This window comes from Anas platyrhynchos, chromosome 18, assembly GCF_047663525.1.
Source record: "Anas platyrhynchos isolate ZD024472 breed Pekin duck chromosome 18, IASCAAS_PekinDuck_T2T, whole genome shotgun sequence".
In the NCBI taxonomy this organism is placed as follows: Eukaryota; Metazoa; Chordata; class Aves; order Anseriformes; family Anatidae; genus Anas; species Anas platyrhynchos.
Genome location: NC_092604.1, coordinates 9,558,885 through 9,582,060, shown reverse-complemented (window position 1 = coordinate 9,582,060; position 23,176 = coordinate 9,558,885). Strand labels below are relative to the sequence as shown.

General features: G+C 47.9%; 1 protein-coding gene and 1 long non-coding RNA gene across 2 annotated transcripts in view; one reads left to right on the top strand and one right to left on the bottom strand.

The window, feature by feature from the left end:
- The window catches only part of CFAP77 (cilia and flagella associated protein 77), a 58,579-nt gene extending 37,739 nt beyond the window's left edge, over positions 1-20,840 (top strand). The window contains exons 4-6 of the mRNA XM_038165073.2: positions 8,952-9,054; positions 10,618-10,713; positions 20,584-20,840. Coding sequence (XP_038021001.2) covers positions 8,952-9,054; positions 10,618-10,713; positions 20,584-20,706 — 322 coding nt within the window. The 3' untranslated portion in view covers positions 20,707-20,840. The remainder of the gene's footprint in view (positions 1-8,951; positions 9,055-10,617; positions 10,714-20,583) is intronic.
- Positions 7,788-22,427, bottom strand: LOC139999035 (uncharacterized). The gene is made up of 2 exons (XR_011804023.1): positions 21,907-22,427; positions 7,788-9,033 (listed from the first exon to the last, which is right to left on the bottom strand). It is a non-coding gene; the product is annotated as an uncharacterized lncRNA (long non-coding RNA).
- Positions 22,428-23,176: the final 749 nt, after the last annotated feature.

The following is a 23,176-nucleotide window of genomic DNA, read 5'->3' as shown; positions in this document are numbered from 1 at the left end:
CTCTGATTCATGCTCCAGCTTCTGATCTCTACAAGAGCTGCCTTGTGCAAGCCACAATTTGCAAGAGTGTGTGCCCACTGGGCCCAGGCACTGCAGTAATGACCACACTGCAGTGCGAGCACACTCAGCTTTACCTGCCTCAGTCCTCATCCCTGCTGCAAATAGGTCTACAGATTTTCTTTCAAGGAAAATACTCAGAGTTTGTAGTACCTCCCCCAGGTGGCCAACCCAACCCATCCCATCCACACAGGCTCTTTGTGCATGGCAAGTTACACAGCTGAAAGAAGTCTGCCATTTAGGGCTGCTGATCTCCTGGACCCAAGTCCTCTCTCCTTTCATTTAAAGTAACTCTACACAGTGCTACATGCAGGTGTGTTCAATCCCCATCCTCCTTGTGTAATGACCTTGTGTACAAAACGGAGAATGCAAGGCACTGAGGGGCCTGAGTCTTGATGAGACTGGAACTAAGGACACAAAGGATCTGTGAAGACCTCCAGGATCATCGCTGGTGTCAATACAGCTTGGTATTTGGATGCATTTGAAAACTCCCAAAAGAGTCCCAAGCCCATATTTAGCCTCCTAAGCACCTTCTGTCATTGAAATTACCATGCATTGAAATTAGCAGGTATTAAATCATTGATCTTGGAACTAGAAACAAGCACAAATACATGGATGCTGTCTACAGCTAGATTTTAGATTTTGATTTACACAAGGTCACACTAGGAGTCTGAAGGCAAAACCCACTAGCACACGGTAGCCCAAGCACAAGTTTTATCCCCAGGAGCTAAAGACATTACAGCAGCACAGAGTACGTCCTCAGTATGATCACAGGCTAACATTTCCAGGGCTGATCCTAAAAGTTTTCATTTGCTTCTCTTTCACTAATGCAAGTTTGCTAATTCTGCCTTCTACATCCCTGATCGTGTTCCTGGGCACAAGGACTGCACAGACGTGCCTTTCTCTGCCATCCCACACCTGTACCTCCTTCAAACCCTGCATGGCCATAACCCTGCCTCAGACATGCTGCCATCCACTTGGCAGTTGGCCTGTAGGTTGGGCTGACCTTGGGTGTGCTGGCAGGATTTCCCTGGCACTCTGTCATCCCCACGTCTCCTGCCGGGTCCCCCCTACTGCCTGCCTTCGCTTCAATCGTCCCTTTCCTGAATTTCACATTCCATTTTCCTTCTAACTTCATCTCCGCCCATCACTCTACCTCTCATTCTCTAACACTGGTCTTAGTCCTTGAGCAGCTGCTTTCACCATGCTTCTGCAGACTCACCTCTGAAGCATTTGTTCACTGCAGTCTCTCCTCTACGAACTGTTACAACTGGCCAAAGGCTTTGGTTTTCCAGCACCTCCTCTTTTCTTTGTATCATTTGCAGTTGTCCTAATGCGCTGCTGACAATCGTCTCGCTGGCCTTTAACAGCTCAGCTGTTACATTGGCTTCTCCTGCAGCTTCCTGGCTTAACTGATTGCTCTGTCCTTATCTTTCACCTTCCCCAAAAAGGGAGCTTTCAGTGTTCATACTTGTGCTTTGCAAATGGCTTTTCCACCCAAAGCATCCATGATGTTTGCACGCAGCCAAAACGAAGTGCAAAAGGCTGCCCAAATGCTGTTTTGATATTTCCAGAAACTCTTTGGCACAGAGAGTGCTTTAGTAAATCTATTTTTGAAACACTTAAAGAACATTTCAGGCCATTAGTATATGGCCCAGGAAGAAGGGAGAAGTAAAAAAAAGTCCAGCTGTAAAGAAACAATGCTGAAGAGTAGAGGGTGTTCCAGAAAAAAAAAAAAGGGAAAGCTGGACAGGCAAGAAAGAAAGATTACAGGAAGCCCACACTTGATCCATGATCATTGGAAGCAGAACAAATGTGTGTAAAGCCACAAGGCCCCCAAAAGACTGGGGCAAACCAAAGTTTGAGAGAAAAAAATCAGACACAAGAACTATAAAAATATTACATAGAGACTGGAACCACCATGAAGATAAAAACATACAGCCAAGTTAAAAAAAATAGGTCTCCCATCAGTTCAGATAATTGCACGTCCTATCCAGCTCCACAGCAAAAGACACTTTGTGCCTCTGCCACCATCCTCGTGTTGCTAAGATAAGAATTTCTATTTCAAGAATCATTCTCTTGTATTGGACACGCAGCAGGCTGGCTGTGTTCACATCGCTGCACATGTATCGCTACTGCATAGCTCCCAACCACGTCTGCCTGGAGTGCACTGCCTTGTGCCAGGTAGGCAAAGCTCTGTTTGAAGGGGTAACAGGTCCGTACACAATCTCAAGTGCACTGTGAAGGTGCTGGTTCTCCATCAGCATTGTTATTCCCCGCAGCTGTAACAGTCTGACTGCTTCAGGCTCTCACATGAATGGAAAATAGACATGTTTTGGCATAAGGTTCATGTCCTGAACATCAGCCACAAGATAGGGAAAAAAGGGGTAAAGATTTAGATCCTTTATTACCCAATGCTGAATTGGTATTCACTGAATTTCACTGAATAGGAAAGTTATTTCTGTGGATCAGAGCTGGCTAAAGAATTTCTACCAGAACTATTACCATTTAAAACTACCTCTTGCCACAAGTAGACTTTTCCCCCCTGCAAACTTCTGCTTTTGCAATTTGTACAATGAAAACCTAGTTCAGAGGGAAATAACCACAGAATCCTTTTTTTTTTTTTGTATGTGAAAGCAAAGATCTCTACCCCTTACTGGCATCTTTTCCTTTTAAATGAAATAATATCCCCACCTAGCCAGAGATTTAAGCATGAACCAGAGGTCAAGAGGAAGATCTGACTCTGATTTGTTCTGTTCAGTGTTAGTTTGTTTTTGTTTTTGTTTTTTTTTTGGGGGGGGAGGGGGTCTTTTCTTCCAAATGAAAGCAGAGCAGCACACTGATCAGGACGGTTTGCATTTGTAGGTGTTGGTGGCTGCAGACTGTGCAGTGTTCACTCTCAGCCATAGTTTGAGGCTGCCAGGCTAGAATAGCTCTGTCCCCTAACCACATCCCACCTGAGATTCCTGAGTTTCTCAGAGGATAAGAGGCTTTCCAGTGAGTAGAAATAAATTTGTTGAAGAAAAATTTAAATAACCTTCAACTAAGTAAGCCACATGGCATCTCCAACCCAAAAGACCAGCGTTAACATGCAGATCCCAGCTTGTGAAGCCAGTTATTGAATAGGTAAGAGCTGTCTTGGTGTCTTTGCTGCAAGATATGAGTTTCCATGTGTGCATTTAGGATTGTTACAAGTGTACATCTCACTCTTGGCCTGGAAGGGAATAGTAAAGCAAATTGGTGTTCTTGTAACCATGTGTGCTCCTAAGTACAGCTATGAGCATCTGATAAATCTTTTAAAGTACATGTTTACAATGGATTTTATTCTTTTTACTGTTCCATACATACGAGCCCTCTGAGCAAAATAACAGATCCTCTGACACTTAGGAGAAGCCACTGCCTCATTGGCTGCCCACGGTGAAATAACTTATATTGTTATTTCCTCATCCAAATTACAAGGACTGTAAAGAAGCTTCAGAAATTCGGAGTAATCAGTGCTTTGACGGCACGGATCCTGAAGCTGCCACACGGGTGAAAGACCCACTATTTCAACTGGGAGTTTTGCCAGTGGAAAGACTGCAAAAAAAATTGGTCCCCGAGTGTTTTCTACCAATTTTTCTCTTGTTATTTTCTTCAGTGGTTAATGGAAAGTGAGGACAAGTGGAGATCATTTAAAAATGATCTTTCAGGCCTCTCCATGGGTTTATTGCCAGGACCTATTTAGAGGACCATAAAGCTGTAAGGGGCCTATAACTTTGCTGTATAGTCCACAAGCTTCCTAGGAAAGCGAAGAGCCTTTACATCCACGCTCTGCATGTTTTTCCATCTCTCCCTCTTACGAACACATGCACATGTGTGCAGGGACTTCTGGAGCCGCTAATTGAATTCACTTTTGTGAAAGTGTTAACAAATTGTAAGTGACCTTTTATACAAATTTCAAAGTCAAGAATCCGCCGCTAACTGAACATCCCTCTTCTGCCATTCACTGTTATGCAAAACCCACAAACAATTAGAAGAAATAACGAAGAGCCCAGCGGCCCTCTTTCCTAATTAGCTGCAGGAGGCAATGCTGGGGAGGGTGGCTAAGTGCTTCAATTACCTCGGCCCTCCTCGCTGCCCTTGTTAGAGCAGACAGGTCCACTGGCCAAAGGGGAACAATTAAGGCAAGGCAGAGCCAGGCAGTTTGCAAGGGGATGCCGGGGCCGTGCCGGCTCTCACACAAGGGCCAGAGCTGTAATCATGCCCCAGATTCCTGCTGGGCTACACAGAGACAAATTAATGGTAGATAGATTGCTAGCTCTAGCCCATCAGTAACAAGGGAGGAAGGGAGACAATATAGCAGTACAAGGGAACTGTAATCAGAGTTTTCCTGTACTATAAACACCCTTTCAGGGCAGAGGGACCACAGCATTAATGCCTCAGTGCTGTGTGCATTGGTGGTACCCCAAGGCCCCAAGCAGAATCACAGACCCCAGCTTGTGCTTTATTTGCTGAAGATAATCTATGCTGGCTGCACCGAGGAGCCCCACACTGGATACCAAACTGGTTCCCAGCAAGAAACTGATCTGTGCTGGTGAGAGCGCCAGCTTGGCCATCCAAGCCCCAGCCACAAGACAGGACAGAGAGCTCTGTATGGACAGTCCCATCACAGGATAAATCCTTCACATCACAGTGCACATGAGGAAGGGGTACAAAGGCTGTGCCTCTTACAGCTCTGTGGGCTGAAGACCCCAAATGTGGATCCTGGCTGTACACCAAGATAAAATGATCTCAGATTGAAAGACACTAGCAAGGGCTGACTCTAAGAAAATGAAGCCTCATTAACCTTTCAAGAAAGGGTTAAAGTTTCAGGATAGCTGTTGGTGTTGTAACACAGCTTTGATATCACAACTGTAAAAATACCAGTGGTATGATTTATCTACTGTATAGGCACCCATGCAGTGCCAGAGCCTGCTGCCACTAAGCTGCCCTTGAAATTAGAGGGTCACACGTGGGAGCAGGGCTTTTGGTGCAGCCCCAAAACCACGCAGCCACCAGGGAGTCAATGCCCATGCAAGTGTCCTCTGCTCCCCACCAGAGCCTGTCCTGACCATCAGCGGGCAGAGTAAGGCAGGAGCTGTGCTGCACTGGCTGGAGGGCTACCAGGAAAATCCAAGGGCTGTAGTTTGTGCTAAAATATTTATGAGCCCTTGTGCTTTTGAATAATACAAGAAAAAAAAAAGCAATCTCAAGTCAAGTTTTTACCCTTTTACAATACAGCAATAAAATTGATTGCATCTTTTAAGCCAGTATAAAAACCCTTCCTGAGCACAAGTCCTTTGTATCCACTTTTGCCAAGTACCTTTTTTTTTTTCCCCCGCTGATGTATAAACCTTTGAAAATAAGTTTGAGGGGAGACTGACAACCTTGAAACCTCAAGAGCAGCATGGCATTGACGGGTGCCGCTCTCAGAGCTGAGCATTATAGATAGATTTTAATTTCATTTTAACAAAATAGCTGTCTCCAGTGGAAGAAGCATCAAGAGCTAAATGAGGACCCGTCTTGAGCTGAATCACGTTGAACAGACCTCGGCACTGTCATTGATTTTCTGGGAAGAAAAAAAATGCCTCTGGCTACTAAACCAAATTAGTAGTCACTGATGACCAATTATTTTGCCCCACTGTGAACGGAGAGGCGTACTAAAATTCCAGTTTGTCAGACCCAAGGCTCTCTTCTCAAACACCTTTCAACAAGCGTGTACCAAAAGTCCCTCAGATGGTTCTGACGCCTTCCTGTTTTCGGCAACTTCTCCTTCTCCAAAGTTTTAATGAGCTGCTGCTCTGAGGATGGCCTGCCAGAAAGGGAGCCCTTCCCGGCTTGGTGGTACACTATTTGGCACGCCGCACAAATCACAGCTGTCAGAATTTATACACACATACACAAAAAAGTGTCAGCCTAATGTTTGCAAATTATAATTACCATTTCCCTTGCATGTCCCTGGTGCCTTCATTTTAGATAAATCCCAGCTCTGAGGTATCAGCTGCAAAGCACTGAAGGCTCATATTGAATAGAATAGATTTAACTAGTTTGTAGCTCATTTAAGGCCTACACTGTTTTATTTTAATATTGTTAATACTTTATTATACTTTTTAACATTGTTTTCACAGTAAAATAGCCTATTAGAACAGCTGCAGCTTCGTTTCCAGGAGATTTCTGGCAGACTAGCACACCACATTGTATAACCAAGTAAGCAGGCGCTTGTCATTTCAGTTGAAAATAGGTCTATAGCCTCACTCTTGAAAGTAAATTAGAGAGTCTATTAAAGAGACAGGGACTGTTTCAGGGATAATAGTTTTGAAAATGTGCATAGATAAATTCTAAAATATTTAGGAAATGTCAACATTAGAAGTGGCTCCAACTATTTGACTATAAAAGGAAGCGGCTGATTATTTTTTCCGACAATTATAAATAATTTGTTACATCCTATCAGAACTTTCTTTCCCTTCCCTTTCTGTGGCAGGATGCTTGTGCCAAAACAAGGAGATCTGAGTTGCTCTGAATGAGACAGGTTTTAATCCACAATAAGCACTTTCAGCAGATGGCTCTCTGCCTACACCCCCACCCCCAAAAACCAGCAGCCCCAGACGGTAACAGCAAAATCCTCCCAGCTCAGAGCAGCGACATCTGGGCAGGGTGACAGAGGGAAACGGAGCACACAAGCAGTTCATTCCTGTCCTCAAGTAACATTAAGGTGAGAGGACATTTTCCCCTAGGCCAGCTGCACTGAGCCATACCACCAAACGACACCGATATCAGGGCCAAAACTCCCCATCCACCCCAACGGTAGCAGCATTTGACCTACAAAGAAAAAGCTGCCTCGCTAAAATTTCTCCAGTAACCTTAGTCAAAGTGTTGCCTGATATCCCCTGCTCCCTGCCCCACTTTCTCAATGTTTCTCTCTAAGGAGGGAGGAAAAGCCAGATCAAGCACTGCATCTTACAGCCCACCAGAACCCGTGCATGTAACTAAGCACACGAGTCATCCCTACTAATTTCCCAGAGACAGTTCATGCATGTATTATTCCAGGCATGGTTCTATACTTTGCTGGATCAGGATTTAAATGCGATTAATCACACGGCAGGGAAGAGTCTCTGAAGAGCATCAACCCAAATGTGTCCTTTCAAGCATTTACTTACAAGCCAGCTGTGGACTAATCAGTCACCAACTGGCTGGTCCACCAGAGATGGTAAAAGTCACCTCCATGGAGAGGTGAAAACACTCAGCCATCACAAAAATCAATAATCAAACACCACACACAAAGTCTCCGTGTTCTCCTGCATCCCTCCCTGCTATTCACACACCCCAGGAAAGTTCCTGCTTTGAAAAGCAAAGGGTCAGACCAAGGAAACAAGCCCACAAGGCTCACCACAAGCATGTGCAAGGACTACCAAATTTACACCATACAATGAGGTGCTCAACCACAGCTATGCCACATCTTTTAATCCTTTGTAGATATTTTAGCCCAGCTGTGATCAGCACGAAATACCAAACCGTAAGGGAGGCCGAGGGTAAATGTCAGTGTCCCCTTTGGCACAAGGTGTCCCCAGATGACAGTCTGGAGCAGCTCTTTTGTAGGCAAAGCCTTGAAAAGCCCTGCAGCATGTGATCTATGAAACGGGCGGTCCGCAGAAGGATGTCTCCTCTGATATGAATGCCCCCTTGGGATGTATATTGCTGGATTGCACATCTAGTATCATTAGAAAACACGACCATAGATTAGGCTGTTTTGAAGCATGTGGTGTGCAATAATTAAGTAATAAAAGTCACCACAGGGGTGAAGGAACAAGAAACAGAAGAGTTACTATTTGCATATGCCCTGCTGGCGCCTTCCGCTACTGTCAAGGATCCTCCAGACCGCTAAAAGCTGGCTGATGATGATTTCAGGCCAATCCCTGACAAAACCATTGAAGCACAAGCTCACTTGTGGCCTGGTGCACGAGCTCTCTCCAGAAAGCCACTTTCTGGTGGCCCAGAACCACCCAGCGTTTAGCCCAGCTCAGATCCCTGCTCAGGCAGGGAAAGCCCTTGCCTTGCTGCTCCAGGAGCAGCAGCTGAAGGCACGGCAAGCTACAAGTGTGAGCAAAGCTGGTGGCTCCACAGTGTCGTTGGTTGCTGCTGAGATAGAAAAAGTCCCTCCCCAGCAGGGTGTGCAAGGACAAAGACCAATAAAATTTCAGCTGCAGGTCCTCCATCACTTTCTCCCTTGGGATTTCTAATGTTTGCTTCTGGGGGAGAGGAACAGCACCACAACCACAGTGATAAGTGATATGCTGTCCTCAAGGCAAGAGCCCTGCTGTTCCACTGCTGCCACTGCCAATTCTACCTCCCACGGTGGCTGATGAAGTTAAAGCATCCTCCTTCCTTGGCAAAAGCAAGGCTCAGCAAGTCTGGGCCACAGCTTTGCTGCAACTTGGTCAGGTTAATGCCAGCTTAGTGTAGGTAAACTGACCAAAAAGCAATTGACTTCTTAATTTTACCATTTATCTAGAGTTGTAGTCATCTGCAGTCCCCCTGCTGCTGCCCCCACTGGCTGGGACACTCGCTGGTGCCCTGTTTCAAGAGGCTAATAAATCTGCTCTGTGCAACTGGGGCACCAGAGGGGCTCAGTCATTCAGCTCCCCTTTGTGCTGCAGACACCTGACAATGTCTCAGTCTGTTTTAATTCCAGACTCAGATTGTCAGTTGTCCTCTCACCCAGTGCATCTGTTTGGGCTTCTTTGTACACCACAGCAGTCACATTTTCACATTCTCACCACTCACATTTTCCAGGAGCAGGGAAGGGAATCAGCACAAGGAGGTAGAGAGAGGCATTAACCCTGGAGATTATATGATTGTACTTTGAACATTTTTTCCAGGCCTTCCACTCCCTTTTTTGACGTCTTCCAACACAAATACAAGGAGCTGTGGATGGAGCAGCAGAGAGCACTGACAGCAGCCCTGCGAGTGGAAAAGAAAAAGGTAATAATACTCCAACAGCACTGCTGCTTGCTACCAGCCATGAACTCCCCATCCCACCCCACAATAGATGGGCTTCTTTCTGTCCATCACAGTGAGCAGTCCCAGCTGAGAAACCATTTTCCCTGACTGCTAGAAGGCTGGCAAAGCCTAATAAAAAAAAAAATCAGCTGCTTCTGAGCAAAGATGGGCCTGGCTCCAGCCAGAGCATATCCTGCAAGGTAATGCTGTGGGAGTGAGCACCAGATGTGAAAATTGCAGTGTGCATGCCCGAAAGTGCACTGGAGACAAAAGGAAAGGTTTATTTTAAAGTATTGTTGTATCTGAAGGTATACACAGGAGCTGAGCAAGCTCAGGGCAGTGGTGCTTTGGTCAAAGCCTTCCAAAAGGCTTAGGCACCTGTCCCACAGAGACACCGTTTTAGCTATCATTAAGCATCTGTCTGCATCAATATGTCCCTGGTCACAGGGTGCCCAGCTAAACTCCTGTTATCAATTAAAATGGAGGCTCTAGTTCTTTTTGCATCACCACAATACTAAAAGCTCTGCTGCAAAGCATTAGGTTTCAAGTTATCTTTGGTATTTAATGCCATCCTCTTGCCAGAAGCTTTGCAGATTGTCCTTGGACAGCATCAGCTCTGCTCAGGTTACCTGCAGCAGTGGACAAAAGGATGGAGCAGCCAAATGTTGGAAGGACCAGCACCAGCCTTGATCCTGGCCTGTCACAGTGGATGCACACACCCTGAGCAGTTGTTAGAGCTGTTAAACATAGCAATATTGTAATAACATTTAAAAGCAGCCAATGACTGTTTTATTAGTTAATGACTCAAGGAAGAGTCGAGCTAATATGGTAATGACCAATTTCAATGGGCTTACTGCCATCACAAAGTATGCTTTATAGTGGAAGTGCAATACAGTGTTCTTAATTAGCAGCTATTTTATGAACGCACAAGCCCAGGATGTTGGAAAAATGCATCCCTAACTTATCTAGTAATGACTGATGTTTTAATCACTAAGTTCTCTCCATCAAGTTCCTGAAGCTTGCAGCCCCCAATTACTGGGTTAAGTAACACAGACCTACAAACCAGAGCACAAAGCAAACAGATTCCCCAGGGTTTTGTGCAGTTGCACAGAATGTTTTTTGCCAAGACATTCACCAGGTACCTGCACTGGCTTGTACTGGGACCATCAAGTACTGTACATTGCAATTAATCACGAGAGAAACACATCAGTCAAGAAACCTTCCCTGCGGTTGCAGTGGTGGAAACAACTCTCCCAGCTAGTGATGAGCCAGGGCTGTAGCTCAGGGCTCCTAGCAGGCAGTGGTCACCTCGCTGAGATGCCACATAAAGCTCAGAGTTGGCAGCTGCCCACATTTTCCTCAGTGAGCTGTAGATATCAGCATTAGCTGCATGGACATGAAAGACCACCCAGACCAGGAACTAGCAATCATCAGTCCAAAGTGACTTTTAGACTAGTTCATCCCAGCATCATTATGTTACAAGACACCAACCTGATGCATGTAGCTGTGCCATTTCAGCCTGTTCTGGTGTATCTTTGATTACAGAAAGACAAATTGCGTGAAACTCGTACCACAATTCTCCGAAAACAGCCAGTACCTGTGAAGGAGGAGTCCTTCTGGCACCTGCCCCACCTGGAGAAGGTATGGAGTACTTGGTTGAACTCAGAGACACTTTCTAAACTTGCCCGTGTTCCCAGTAATACCCTTATCACGTGAGGGTAGACATGAAGTTCTTACTCCAGAGCTCCCTGAAACTCAGACCCTAAAGTGTTCCCACACTGGATGTGCTTAAACTCCAGCCCCTATCGGACTTCAGGGTAGGATGCTTTCTGCAGACATCAGGCCTGGAAGAGAATCAGCAGTTGACCAGACGAAGGGCTTAATGATTTATTTTCTAAGATGTGTACTCTTCTGTGATCTTTACCAGATCAGAAGCATCTTGCTATACTTCCCCATTAGTGTTGGCATGACCTTTGTTCCCTCCTGGTATTTCTGCAACTGCCCTACCTGAGTGAAACAATCAAACCTACTTTTAGGTAGTCTGACATTTTATTACCTCTCAGCATAACTAATTCAAGCCACACCAGATTAATGTGTCTCAAGAAGCATTTTCACCCCAAGAACTACAAGTTTCATGATACCTGCTCTTGACACCTATCTAAACTACCTGATTAACAATATTCACCCTGTGACCAAGCAGAGGGCCTAGCCAGGCTACAGATGTGCATGACACTTCCTTTAATTGATCCAAATAAGAGCCAGGGTGAAGATTTCTTGCTTTAGCAATGGGATCTGAACATCTCCCTGAACTCATCTGTGCATCTTGCTGTGCTCTGGGGTACTTGTTCAAATTCTGTTAGCTTTGTTTGTGGTGTAAATTACAGGGAAACTTCAAGTGAAGAGCTAGGGGGCATTTTACAAAGGAAGGGAGAAGAACTGGGCAGGGGAAATAGAAAGACACCAGAAAGTCTGAAAGCATCAAAGCCCTGGAGGGAGTTTACATGGCCAAAATCATATCTGGCATTGATGGATACCACTGCAAAGAGTCTCTCAGCCCTCTGCCCTAGCCCCTGTTCTGATAGTTCTGGGATTTTATCTTATTTTAATTTATTTATTTTTGTTTGCTCTGCTGTTGATTTTTAACTGCAGTTTAAAACAATGAAGGAGCCTTGTGACTTCCTGAAGCTAATTTACTTGTACAAGTTGGAGAGTTTCAACCAAGAAATATGTTTTGCACCACCTTGATGTATTCCTTTTACATCCTGTCTAAGACTGTCCGATTAGCATATGTCAGTAATCATTTATCCCAGCTGCCTGTCAGCACAAAGCTGCTGCTGCGGCTAGTGTCAGGGAAAGAACATGACCGATCGCTGTTAAACAGATTGTGTAAGTCACACGAGATACTGGGGCAAGCCTCCTCTTTAGAGCTCCTCTCACCCCAGACCTTTCCATCACTATTCATTTTTCAGCTTCTGTTTTTCTTCATGCTTTCCCTTTTGTTTCATCCAGGACTGCGCTTGGGTTCTTCCCCCAGCCACAGGTCTCAGACACCACTTGAGTCTTTCTCCTCTTTCCTCTTCCTTTCCTTCTTAGGAACAGCATCTAGGGGAGGAGGAGCATCTTGTTTTGCCTGGCATCTACAGATTTTCCTCATTCCTTTCTCATTGCATTAACCTGGACAGTTTACCTTTCCCCAGCTGCAGATCTAACATGCACTATTCATGTTAGAACTTGGATTAGGAAGTTCATTGCTTGGTTGAGTTTCAGTACATGGTTTTCTCCATGGAAAAATGATCTCAAACATCCATAAGAGTTCGCCCAGTTATAAGCAGCAACACCACAAAGAAAGTTGATGGCTTCAAAAAGCATTTAATAGTCTCTAAACTGTGCCTTAACCATCCTTATCAGTTTTTTGACATGAGTGGTGGTGCAATAGCCTTGAAAGACAAGCTGGCCTTTCATCCAAACTCAGCCAAACCCAGGGACTCCAGCAGTCACTCGCTACTATCCCCTCCGCTTACAGGGATGACAAAAAAGAGCAATGCTCCAAAGAGGCAAGGAAGTTTTTTCCTATGCCAGCTTTATTCTCATTAAATTTTTCTCAGGCCTTAACATGGTGGGGGATAACTAACTTATAGCTTTCCTAGAACCAACTCAGTGACCTGGGGAAGACAGTTGTCAGCATCGGCTACTGTAGGTAATTTACCAAAACACTGTATTTAGTCTACACCACTAAAAAAACAACCACCCAGTACAGTCAGTACAGGTCTCAGGTGCTCTTCTGTCCTCCAATTTACAGAGGCAAGAGAAGTTTCTGAATAGGGCAAAGTTGTACATGAAATGGCAGAAAGCTCACCACTGGCAACTGCTTTGAATTACAAGGCCTCTTAGAGCTGCTCCCGTTTCTCAGACTCCCCACCGCCCCTACAAGGCCTCCTCAGGATCACCAAAAGCTGATAGCAATAAAGGCAAGGCTTCCATCTGACCAGGTGTCTTGCTTTCTCTACCAAAATGCTGCACTGTGAAAGTCACTTTGATAGCTGAGGAGCTGCAGAAAAGTCAATTCACTGTCCAAGCAAAAACACCTGACTAAAACAGATCTTGTAGTTTTCAGAAGAATTAAGCTGAAGTCAAGCTCATTAGCAGACTCCATCTGCATATTTCCTACTGTCTGTCGGTGAGATTGTCCCGCTCTGGCCATTAGACAAGGTGCTCATGGCCTGGGAAGAACTTAACTCTTGGCAAGAACATTGAAAGAATCCCTTGCCCCCATCCCCACAGCCATTATTTATGCTATTTTCCATGTGACCTGAGGCTGGTGCAAGGCACAGGGGTGCAACATGTCCTCAAGCTACTCATCCTTGTGCTCCCTCTAACATTGCCTGTCAGCTACAAGATGCCTTTCACAGCCTGGCTTGCTCTGAGCCTGCAGAACAACCTGTTAGCGAGGTGGCTGTAATCCAAAGCAGGGTGCAACAGGAAAATGTTGTTCCTTCTAAACCCATAAAGATCATCAAGGAGGATTTTTCTGCTCCCATCGTCTCCCCTTGCAGACAGCCAAGTGCCTGTTAAGCTGGACTTATCACTAGGTCCATGCAAGACCTGGCACCGTGCTAGAGCTCAGAGCAAGCAGAAGAGAAAACAAAGGAGCTCTGCCCTCCCCGCTAATTGCCTCCGCCTGCTCCCTACATTGCCAGGGCTGCATGGCATTACCCAGCCATTCAGTCGCTAAAGTACAGACAAATTGACTATGTTTTCATTTGGATTTAGGTTTCAGCCCCACTGCTTTAGAATAATGGCCCAGGCTATTAAGCCAACCGTGTGGGTTACAGGCTCTGGCGCACCAGGGGCGCGTGCTCCTGCTCCGCGTCTCGCTCTGGAGGACTGACCTGCCGCCGGGTCTCCTGGGCCCCCAGCTCACTGAGACAAGCAGGTCGTGGGGAGCCAGTCACATCCTGGCGGGCACTTCATTAGGGAAAGGTTTTTTTTAATTTATTACAAATCCCAGCAGAAGTTAACTCCTTATTCACCTCAGCAAGATGTTTCTACTCCCCTTCTTCCTCAGTCACTCCCCAAGGCAAAGGCCTCTGCCTTGCTCTGCCTGCAGTGACCAGATTCCTGGGCTCAGGTTTTGTGATCACAGCTAGAACTGTGCACCAAGATTATTTTTTGTCGATGTAGGACTACATTCTTGGGGGACCAAAAGAGCTCAGACACCCAGCACAGAGAAATCCTCCTGCCCCCAGCTCATGCCATGTGCCCTGTCCTCACATCACCCATCACTAGCATTGTGTTGGTCTGAGCAGAACGGCATCCTCAGCATCAAATTCTGGAAAATGTGTTGCTGCCAAAATACAGCATCCCCACAGCCTTGCCGTCTGCAGAGAGGCAGTCCAGGGTGAGCTTCAGCTGCCTCCATCTGAATTTTTAATAGTCATAATCCAAACCAGTGCTCAGCACCGGCCACTCGACAATAGATTTTCAGGGCTCTGTGAAGTCAGCTCAGAAGGGCATTTATTTTGGTAGCAACACCTCACGCAGCAGTGATGTAAAAGGACAGAATCTGCCCGTGTGTCAAAGCAGCTCTGCACACCATGTGTCAGTGACACACACGAGGTTTATTTTTTTCTTCGCTCATTAGAGAATTCCAACTTGCACAGACGTTCAAGGTGGCTTTCCAGGGAGAATATTCTTGTTTACTTGACCAGACAGAGGGAGGAAAGAAAAATGCAGCAACTTTGGACAACACTTTTGTCAACACGCATTGCCTTCCCCAGCAGATGAAACGAGCTACGCTCGATGCGCGATATGAATAAGCGATAAGCAATTGACGAGCAAGTGTTCGGGTACCTTGGCAAAAGACTTAATTTGCAACCTGGCACAAAATCAAAGGCTCTGTCAACGGCTGAGCGGCTCTCCCGCGTATGCCTTGCATTACCTGGGAAAGCTCTGTCAGGTAAATTTCCAGTGAAAGTAATTAGAGGAATCCCCACTGTATAAACTTTGCAGCAAAATTCTGGGCTCCAGAATTTGATTCTCACCAGGGATCCGATATGTGCTCACAGCCTGATCCTTCATCAGGATTAACAGTTGAGGTTTAACACACACACAAAAAAATGTTGTGCATTTTTTTTTAATGCCTTACCTCTATTTTTGTCTGAAGAGCTGAACTGACAAGCACAGCTCATGTAATCCTGCAATTGTTGTCAGAAAAGCCACAGACTGTGCTACACTAACCTGTGCTTGATGCGCACAGCACACACTGGGCTGGCTTTTCCGCGGCACCATTTACCCTCCCAGGCTTGAGGAGGACAACAGGACTTCATGGAGCTGGAGTGTTAGAAAACTTGTCTCCTGTGGCCTTGATAGCACTTGAAGACCAGCGCAATGAGTTCAAGAGCTTGCTGTCACCATGGTACCAGATCAAGCCTCTCTTCAGCTGGGATTTTGGCTGACTAAAAATCAGTGGCACCAGATGGCTGATCAGTGGCCCAAGCGAAATGAATCAGTGGGTCCCAGTCCAACCCGGAGCAGCTCCATGGGCCTTCAGGGTTGCCCTGCCTGCAACAGGCACAACTCAAATTAAATACAAAACCCTACAAGGTCCCAAATAGGTCAAAACCTTGCTACCCAGGTCCTGATCCCTGCACTTCTCCACTGGGGCAACAACGTAGGTGTCACCTACCAGATTGTGGCCATCTGTAAGTAAATGCACACTCCGGGCCCTGATAACCAGCTATAAATTATCTTGTTTTTTGGAGATTCTTTGGGTTTTCTTGTTTTGCCCAACAGCTAGAACTACAACATAATCACTCAAGTCACAGCAAGGCATTTCTGTTGTCCAGTCTCTGCCACTATCGCTTCACACTCAACCTCCTCATTGCACCACCCTGCACTCCCCTCTCCCATGCTCGGTCCTTCCTTCCCCTCACAGATGCAGTAGCCCTTCATTCTCTGCTCTCCAACATCTCCTGGTTGGCACCAGTAAACCAAACATAAACAACCACAAAAGCCCTTTTTTAAAAAAAAAAAATAAAAGGGGGGAGATATTTAGATCTGGCCTCTAACAGAAACCCCACTCCAGAAGCCCCAGGACCACGATGAACCAAGCATCTCTGCAGCACAAGGCACAGCTCACACCACCACCACCACTCCCTACGCAGCCTTACAGCCTGGGCCATCTCCAGGACAGGCTCCACCTGCATCCAAGCCCCCGTGTCCAAAGGCAGCAACGGCTGGCAACCAGTGCCTGTTGCCGGTAGAGATATTCACCCATGAAGGAACAGATCTGGGGCACTTGCAGCCTCACATGCTGTGTTGTTTTCAGGTAAGCCCCAACCACTGCTTCCACTCCATACAGATTCCCAGATTTGCTTTTTAAATGGCCTGGAGGTTTTTGTTCAGGGAATTCTGCCTTCTGTGGAGGCACCGTTTGCCAACCAACAACTTCGCTTGGAGTAAAACTCTTGCCTGGCACAAAAGGGGTCTGAGTTACAAATCTCAAAAACCCACAGTTGGTGTGAAAGCTGCCTGCTCTGCTCCAGCCCTGGGACATCTGCCGAGCAGGCGACACGCCAGGTTCCAGCTCGAGTGCCTGAATTCTCCTTTACTTGCACTATCACCCAGACCGAGTGACCAGTGTGGTCCAGCAAACACACATGGCCTCCATTTTCAGGAAGCAGGAAAAAAAAAAAAAAAAGGAAAGTCTCAGTGGGGCATTAAACACAGCAGCCAAAAATTACTGCGCACAGTCTGAATCCTTCCCGTTTTTGCTACATAAGGACCGTTTAGCCCAGATCCCTTTGTCCTGGATTTCCTCACCTTCTTGAAATTAGAAAGGTGGGGAGAAGCCATCCAGCCCATTCATTAAGCAGGTTACGCACGCTACTGCCAGGAAAAGCCACGGTATTTGTAACCCTAATAATCCAGCAGCCACCTCCCAGCGCAGCTCAGCTTGGACAGAATAACGTCTGTTTTAAAAATACCTGCCTCTCCCTAACTTGTCATGGCATTTGTTGACAACCCTATTGAAAGCCACTCTCGGTGCAGCTGTGAAGGATCTTTCAGCACCTCTTTCTCTTTCCTAGACAGTTTTTGAAAGGGAGGGGAAAAAAAAGCCATCAATACAGGGGGAAAAAGGCATCAGCAGCCAACATCAGCTGATGAAGCGCCTCACCTGGGCCCCCAGCGCACCGCCTCCAATTAAATCAAAATGGTTTGTTTTTAATGGTCTTTTACACTGACAAGTGGGCTATCATTCCAGGCCTAGAGAGCTGTCAGGGAGCCGAGGCAAATCCTCCGTTGATAATGCCCAATGCTTCCAATTAGGAGCCGAGGCCGCTCCTGGCGCACTAACGATTCCCCAGCCTCCCCCAAGGCCCCTTCGGCGCTGGCTGTTTCGTCTTCCCTCTTCCTCCGCCGCAAATTACTGACACAAAACGGAGGCGCCCCGGTGCCTCCTCACCACGCCGGGCCCCGGCCCTGTTGGATTTAATGAGGCGATGGAAGTTTTTGCGGATCTTTCGCTAAATTCTTTTCTTGTTTGACAGCTGCTTGAGTGTTGACCTTATAAAAGATTTAGTGTTTCTCATTATTTTCTGTCAAGCTTTACAAGTGATAGCTTCACGGAAATCATTTGCATCTCGATGCGCGCGCGCGTTTTTGTCTGCACAGGGATGCTCGGTGCAGTGCACGTACAGCACCCATCTCCCGTATTGTGGATTTTATTCCCTCCTCCCCACCGAAAAATCTACAAACGTGACGCTGTTGTTTTGTGTTGTTTTGGGGAAAAAAAAAAAAAAACGGGAAAGGACTTAAAAGGCCCGGGATTTGTTAGACTCCTGTAAATGAGGGAGGTTTTGAAAAAGGAAGAGAGATTGGTTTCCTGTAAAGAGAGCTCAAGAAAGTGTTTTGTCACCCACTAAAAGGATTCAATCAAATGGATGATGGAAAAACCAGGCTGAGTCTAGGGGCGGCTTTGTTGTTAAAGTGAAAAATCGTACGAGGCTGGGAGGCTGCCTTTGAGCACGCAGAGCCAGGCAGGTGCCGGGAGAGGAGTGGGTGCCGCCGCGCATGGATCCTTCCCCAGCAGGAGAGCCCAGCGCTGCTCTGGTCCTGTCCACGGGTTTCTTCTCAACACCTCCCACAAGTCACCTCAAACCCTTTAATCCAGCTATCTCAATTAATCCCCCCACCCCCTTGCAAAGCCCATTTACTCCCCCCCAGAAGCTAACCTGGCCGAGTTCCCAAGGGTGCTCACAGTGCAGAGCCACTGCCACGCACCCCAGCACCCACCTCAAGGTGCACAGGCCCCACTCCAACAGCACCCAAAAAAAAAAAAAAAAAAACAGTCTCTGGGGCATGTACTGTGCTGCCTCGGGGGAGTTCTGCCTTCCCTGTACCAGCTGAGCTGCTTTTGTATCTCACCCAGAATTTATTAGCCCTCCTTTAACAGGCTGATCTCTGCTTGTAGCATGCAAATGGTTGCACTAATGCTTGGCAAGTGGTCACCTGCAGTCCTCCAATTTAGAACATTAACTGAGAAACCCAAGTGAAAATGGTCCCCCAAATACATATTGAAGCTTTAGGAGGGATAAGTTTATTGCCCCTCTAATTCTTTGAAGCAAGGTGTTACAATATCCTAGCTGCAAGTGCCCTGCATGTTTTAATTTGTCAATAAAATACGCAATGAAGGAGCAAAACATCGCTTCTAATGAGCAGAGGAAAACAGTTGCAGCTCTATCATCCTGCAGAGAACGCTGCCAAGCTGGTGCCTACAAACTACATTCCTATTCTTCTACAGCCTATGCTCCAAATCTGTGATTCAGACAAAATCCTGGTGTAGCAGCCCATAACCACATCAGAGTAATGGTAAAGATCATCAGCTGTCTCTAGAGAAAGTACCTTTGGGTTCATCATTTAAAATATGAATTAGAAGAATCAGATATGGGGATTCATCACTGACACTGACTTCTCACACCAGTCTGTCATAATAAGACCTTTGACCCAAGGACACCCTTATCTTGTCCCTAATTATTGGCCTGGGACTAATCCATACTTCTCAGGTATCCCTCATTACCAGGGGGTTTCTCATTTTTTAGCAACACTTGTCCCCTGTCTTACACCTGGTGCTTCCCACTTACTCATGCTGAGGGCAGAAGCTGGCATCACTCAACTTTGTCAAGGACTCCACTAATTTTAATTACAGTCGGTAGTGGCTCAGTGTGACATTTCTCACCCAGGAGCTTTGTACCAAGACTGGAACAAACCAACTGCTTTTTCCTCCCCCATGGCTTCAACCCAATCCCACACAGAAATTTCACCCTGCCCCATTCCTGGTGGCACTGGGCAGGGAGCACAGCTGGAAACAGAGGCAAGAAGAGAAAAGCAGCTCAGCTTGTCCTCGCAGTGGATTTTCCTAACAATCCCAGCTGTCTCCATGCAGGTCAGAGGAAAATCTCCTGCATCTTTAATGGGATGTCGGACTCAGCCTGGCTGGGGACTGTCCCTGCCAGCTCCGGAGGGCTCCCAGGGGCCACCCGCCCCTTTCAGCAGCCTTGGATCTGCCTCCCCACCCCAACGGGGGTTATGTCTCCGCTGCTACTTGTGGGAAAGCAAGAACATCCAGAGCAACTGTCTGAAGTTAGGCACTCAAATGCATATTTAAGCACCTGAACACCTTCCTCCAGTGAGGGGGAATAGCTAAATACGCTTTGTTTGTCTTGATTAATGAGATCACTAGCAAGCTTTTCAGGGCAGAGACTGCTGTGCATTATTACATATGCAAAACCTGACATCCATCCAGCCTGAGCAGGGTGGGGGAGGCAGGAGAAAGCTCTGCACATCCACACAAGGCAGAGATATGGCACAAGGAACTGGGTCAGGGCAGGTGAAGCCCATGGCCTCGCACAGTAAATCCACCCTGTACATGAAGACACGCTCACATCACAGTAAACCCAGCATCTGCTGCACACAACTGTGTAAACCACACCTCTGGTACAGCTCACCCAGAAAGGGCCCTGGAACTTAACTCCACCAAGTGTCTTGCCCCTTGTCATGGTCATTTATTCACCACATCCCCACCTCAAATGGGATTCCCAGGAGAAAACTGCTTGTGTGTTTTGTTGGGCAGGTCACACACAGGTCCCTGACCCCATTGGGAGCTCTGAACCCATCCCACCCCCCCCCCTCAGTGAGGCACCTACACCCTGTGTTATGGAAAATAAATCGTGTTTATTTCAGAGTCCATCTTAAGTCATCGGACATTTTCAGACAGTGATAAGACTACAGGATTTTGTCACTGGAGCAGAGTAAAAATATCCTGAAGTTGATCAGAAAATCAGCCCCCATTTCAAACATGTTAATTAGTTAACTGCAGCTGAAGCGATGTTTTCCCAAGCAGTCAAAAACCCTTGCACTGATCTGCAGTCCCTTCCCTGCCTGTGCTACACCCTGTTCTCCTCGGCCAGCTGCTCCCTGTAACCAATCTCCTATCTGCTCCTTTCCTTATAGGTTGGGCCTCATCTCAGTACTTTTCCAGACCGCGATGCTCGTGAAAAGGCGTTCAGTGCCGCCCATCGAGAAGTGCCTGCGAGACGTGGTCCCCTTCCCCAGGACATCCCAGCAGTGAGCTGAAGCCCAGAGCAGAGCCCTGTGCTGGGCACTGCAGCCCCCAGACCCCTGTTCTGGCCATAATGGCTTTCTCTCAGGTTGTTAGAAGTTAAGATAATGCAGATATAGCCAAATAAACCATTAACATGTAAGGAAAATCCTGTCTCAGCCTGTTCATTGCTTCACATCAGATGCACAACACTTTGCCCAGTCTGACCACCACCAGTCTCATGCTCCAGTCTGCACCAGTATAACCCCACAGAGAAAGCAGAGGGGTCTATATATTCAATTCAACCATATCCTCACCAATATCAAGTCTACAACAGCTCCATAACGCATCCGCCCTTCTCATCAGCCCTTCTCAAGCCAAGCAAGCTGCCCATGACTGTCCATTTCACAAAGTGCTTGTCTGCCTGCATGAAGGCATCCCAAAACCTGCCTTAAGCCCTCTGCCAAACTGAGGCCTTGCTGCATGAAGGCAGCCTCTGCCAGCCCCATGCTCACACCTGAATGCTGCTGCTGCTCCTCTCCAAGCAGCTGCAGAACAGACCCAAACCTCCCAGCACCAGCACAGCTCCCAAACCCCAGCCTGGGCACCCACAGGTGATGGTAGAGGCCCAGCCCCACACGGCTCAGGCAGGTATTAGCGTGTTTAAAAGTGGTCTGCTCCCAAAAGGTCAGTGCACCTTAAGAAAATACCAGCTGGTATTAACCACAATTACTTCAATTGTGCATCTCCAAGATTACTAGAGGAATAATCAGCTATCCCTATGCTTCTCACATCTGTTATCATGTCCCAGATTATACCAGGAGACATTTAAGTCTAACATTAGCTTTCAGCATTTGCATTCAGCACCCTGTTCTCACTCAGAGAGCTCAGCCATGGTCACCCCAGAACAGGCTGAGCACCTCAGGGCCATGCCACAAGGTGAGATCCCCTGTCCCAGACCACCCCAAGCACAGCATCAAGCACTGCAGGAGGAGGTGGACGTGACCTTGTCCTGCACACCTCAGCCCAGCATCCTACATGCTCCTACACAGACCCGCATCAGCCAGGGGGGCACAAAAGGCTCCAGAAACTTTCCTGAGCCCAGGGCTCTCCCCGCACCCAATCTCCAGCCAAACTTTCAGACCCAGACCTCAAGGAGCAGAGCCCTTCATGACGTTAAATGGTGTTGCTTGAAACACAAGAACAAAGCAGGCTGCAGGAGCAGCTTTTCTTACCTTTCCCAGGACACACAGGGCTCCACACCAACTGCTCGGGCATCCCCAGCACCCTCCTTAGGGCAGTTTGAGGCTCACCCTGCCCTTTTGAAGGGAGAGCAGCTGCAGCGAACTCCTCCCTGCCTGCACCTGAGCTGAGGGAGGACAGAAGTCACCTGCTCCACACAGGGAAACCCTGCTAGGTGGTTCCCTCTTTTTAGCACAGGCATCTAAATAAAACCCGTGTGAAATAACTAGGAGGGTAACAGCAGGGTTTGCCATGCTGGCAGAAGTGGATTATGACAGGAGACCTTTCTGTCCTCCCCAGGGAGAGAGAGACGGGCTTTAAATTCCGTGTCCTGCTAAAAATGGCACTGGTTAGGAGTGGGCGAGCAACCCAGGCACGAGGTCTCCCTCGCTGCCAGCTCAGCTCCAGCAGCAGCCGAGCCCTCCTGCGGCAGCCCTGCGGGTCCCTGGGGCTGTGCGCAGGGCAGGGAGCATCGCAGCGAGATGGGCTTTGGGTTTTTTTTTTTATTTTTGCCACTTGCGTGGCTGCCAAACGAGCACGCTGCAACCAAGCCCACGCAGAGCTGCTGCTTCTCCAGGACAGGTCCAAAAAAGCAGCAGAGACCACAAAGCCAGACTGCAACAGGGGCTGGCGAACGGCCCCGCAGCGCCCCAAAACCCGGTGCTGGGACCCCAGGAGGGCCGAACCTCGCAGCCTCGGGCCTGGGCGGCCTCGGTGAGGGCCGATCCCGGTCCCTGTCCTCATCCCGGGGCCGCCGGGACTCGGCCCCAGCACGGCCCCGCCGCCCCCGGGTCCGGACGCTGCTTGTCCTGCAGTGACACCCACTGGTAACGGGCTTTTAGCGCTGCTGCAGCCTCCCCGCCGCCCGGCCCCGCTCGCCGCAGCCTCAGGCCGCCGGTCTTCCCCTTTTCTGCCCCCTTTTCCCCCCTATCCTCTCCCCGGGGACGCTCACTCGCTTCCCGCAGCATCCCACCGGGGCCGGGCGCTGCCGCGCATCCCTCCCTGCGCCCTCCTTCGCCGTGCGCCCCGGCTGGGCTGGGACGGGAATTCGGAACAGAGCCCAGCACAGCCCCCAGGCATTTTCCTTCCTCCACCAGACCCTCTCTGGGTACTGCTTTGCCCCTACCAGATATTTCAAGGCTTACCCTTGCCACAGCCAGGGCTGCAGCCCAGCAATCCTTTCCCTCCGACCCCTGGAGGTCCTGGCCCTGTCGGGGCTCTGCCTGCACCCTGAGCCCCCAAAATCAACCCCAGGGATGTGTC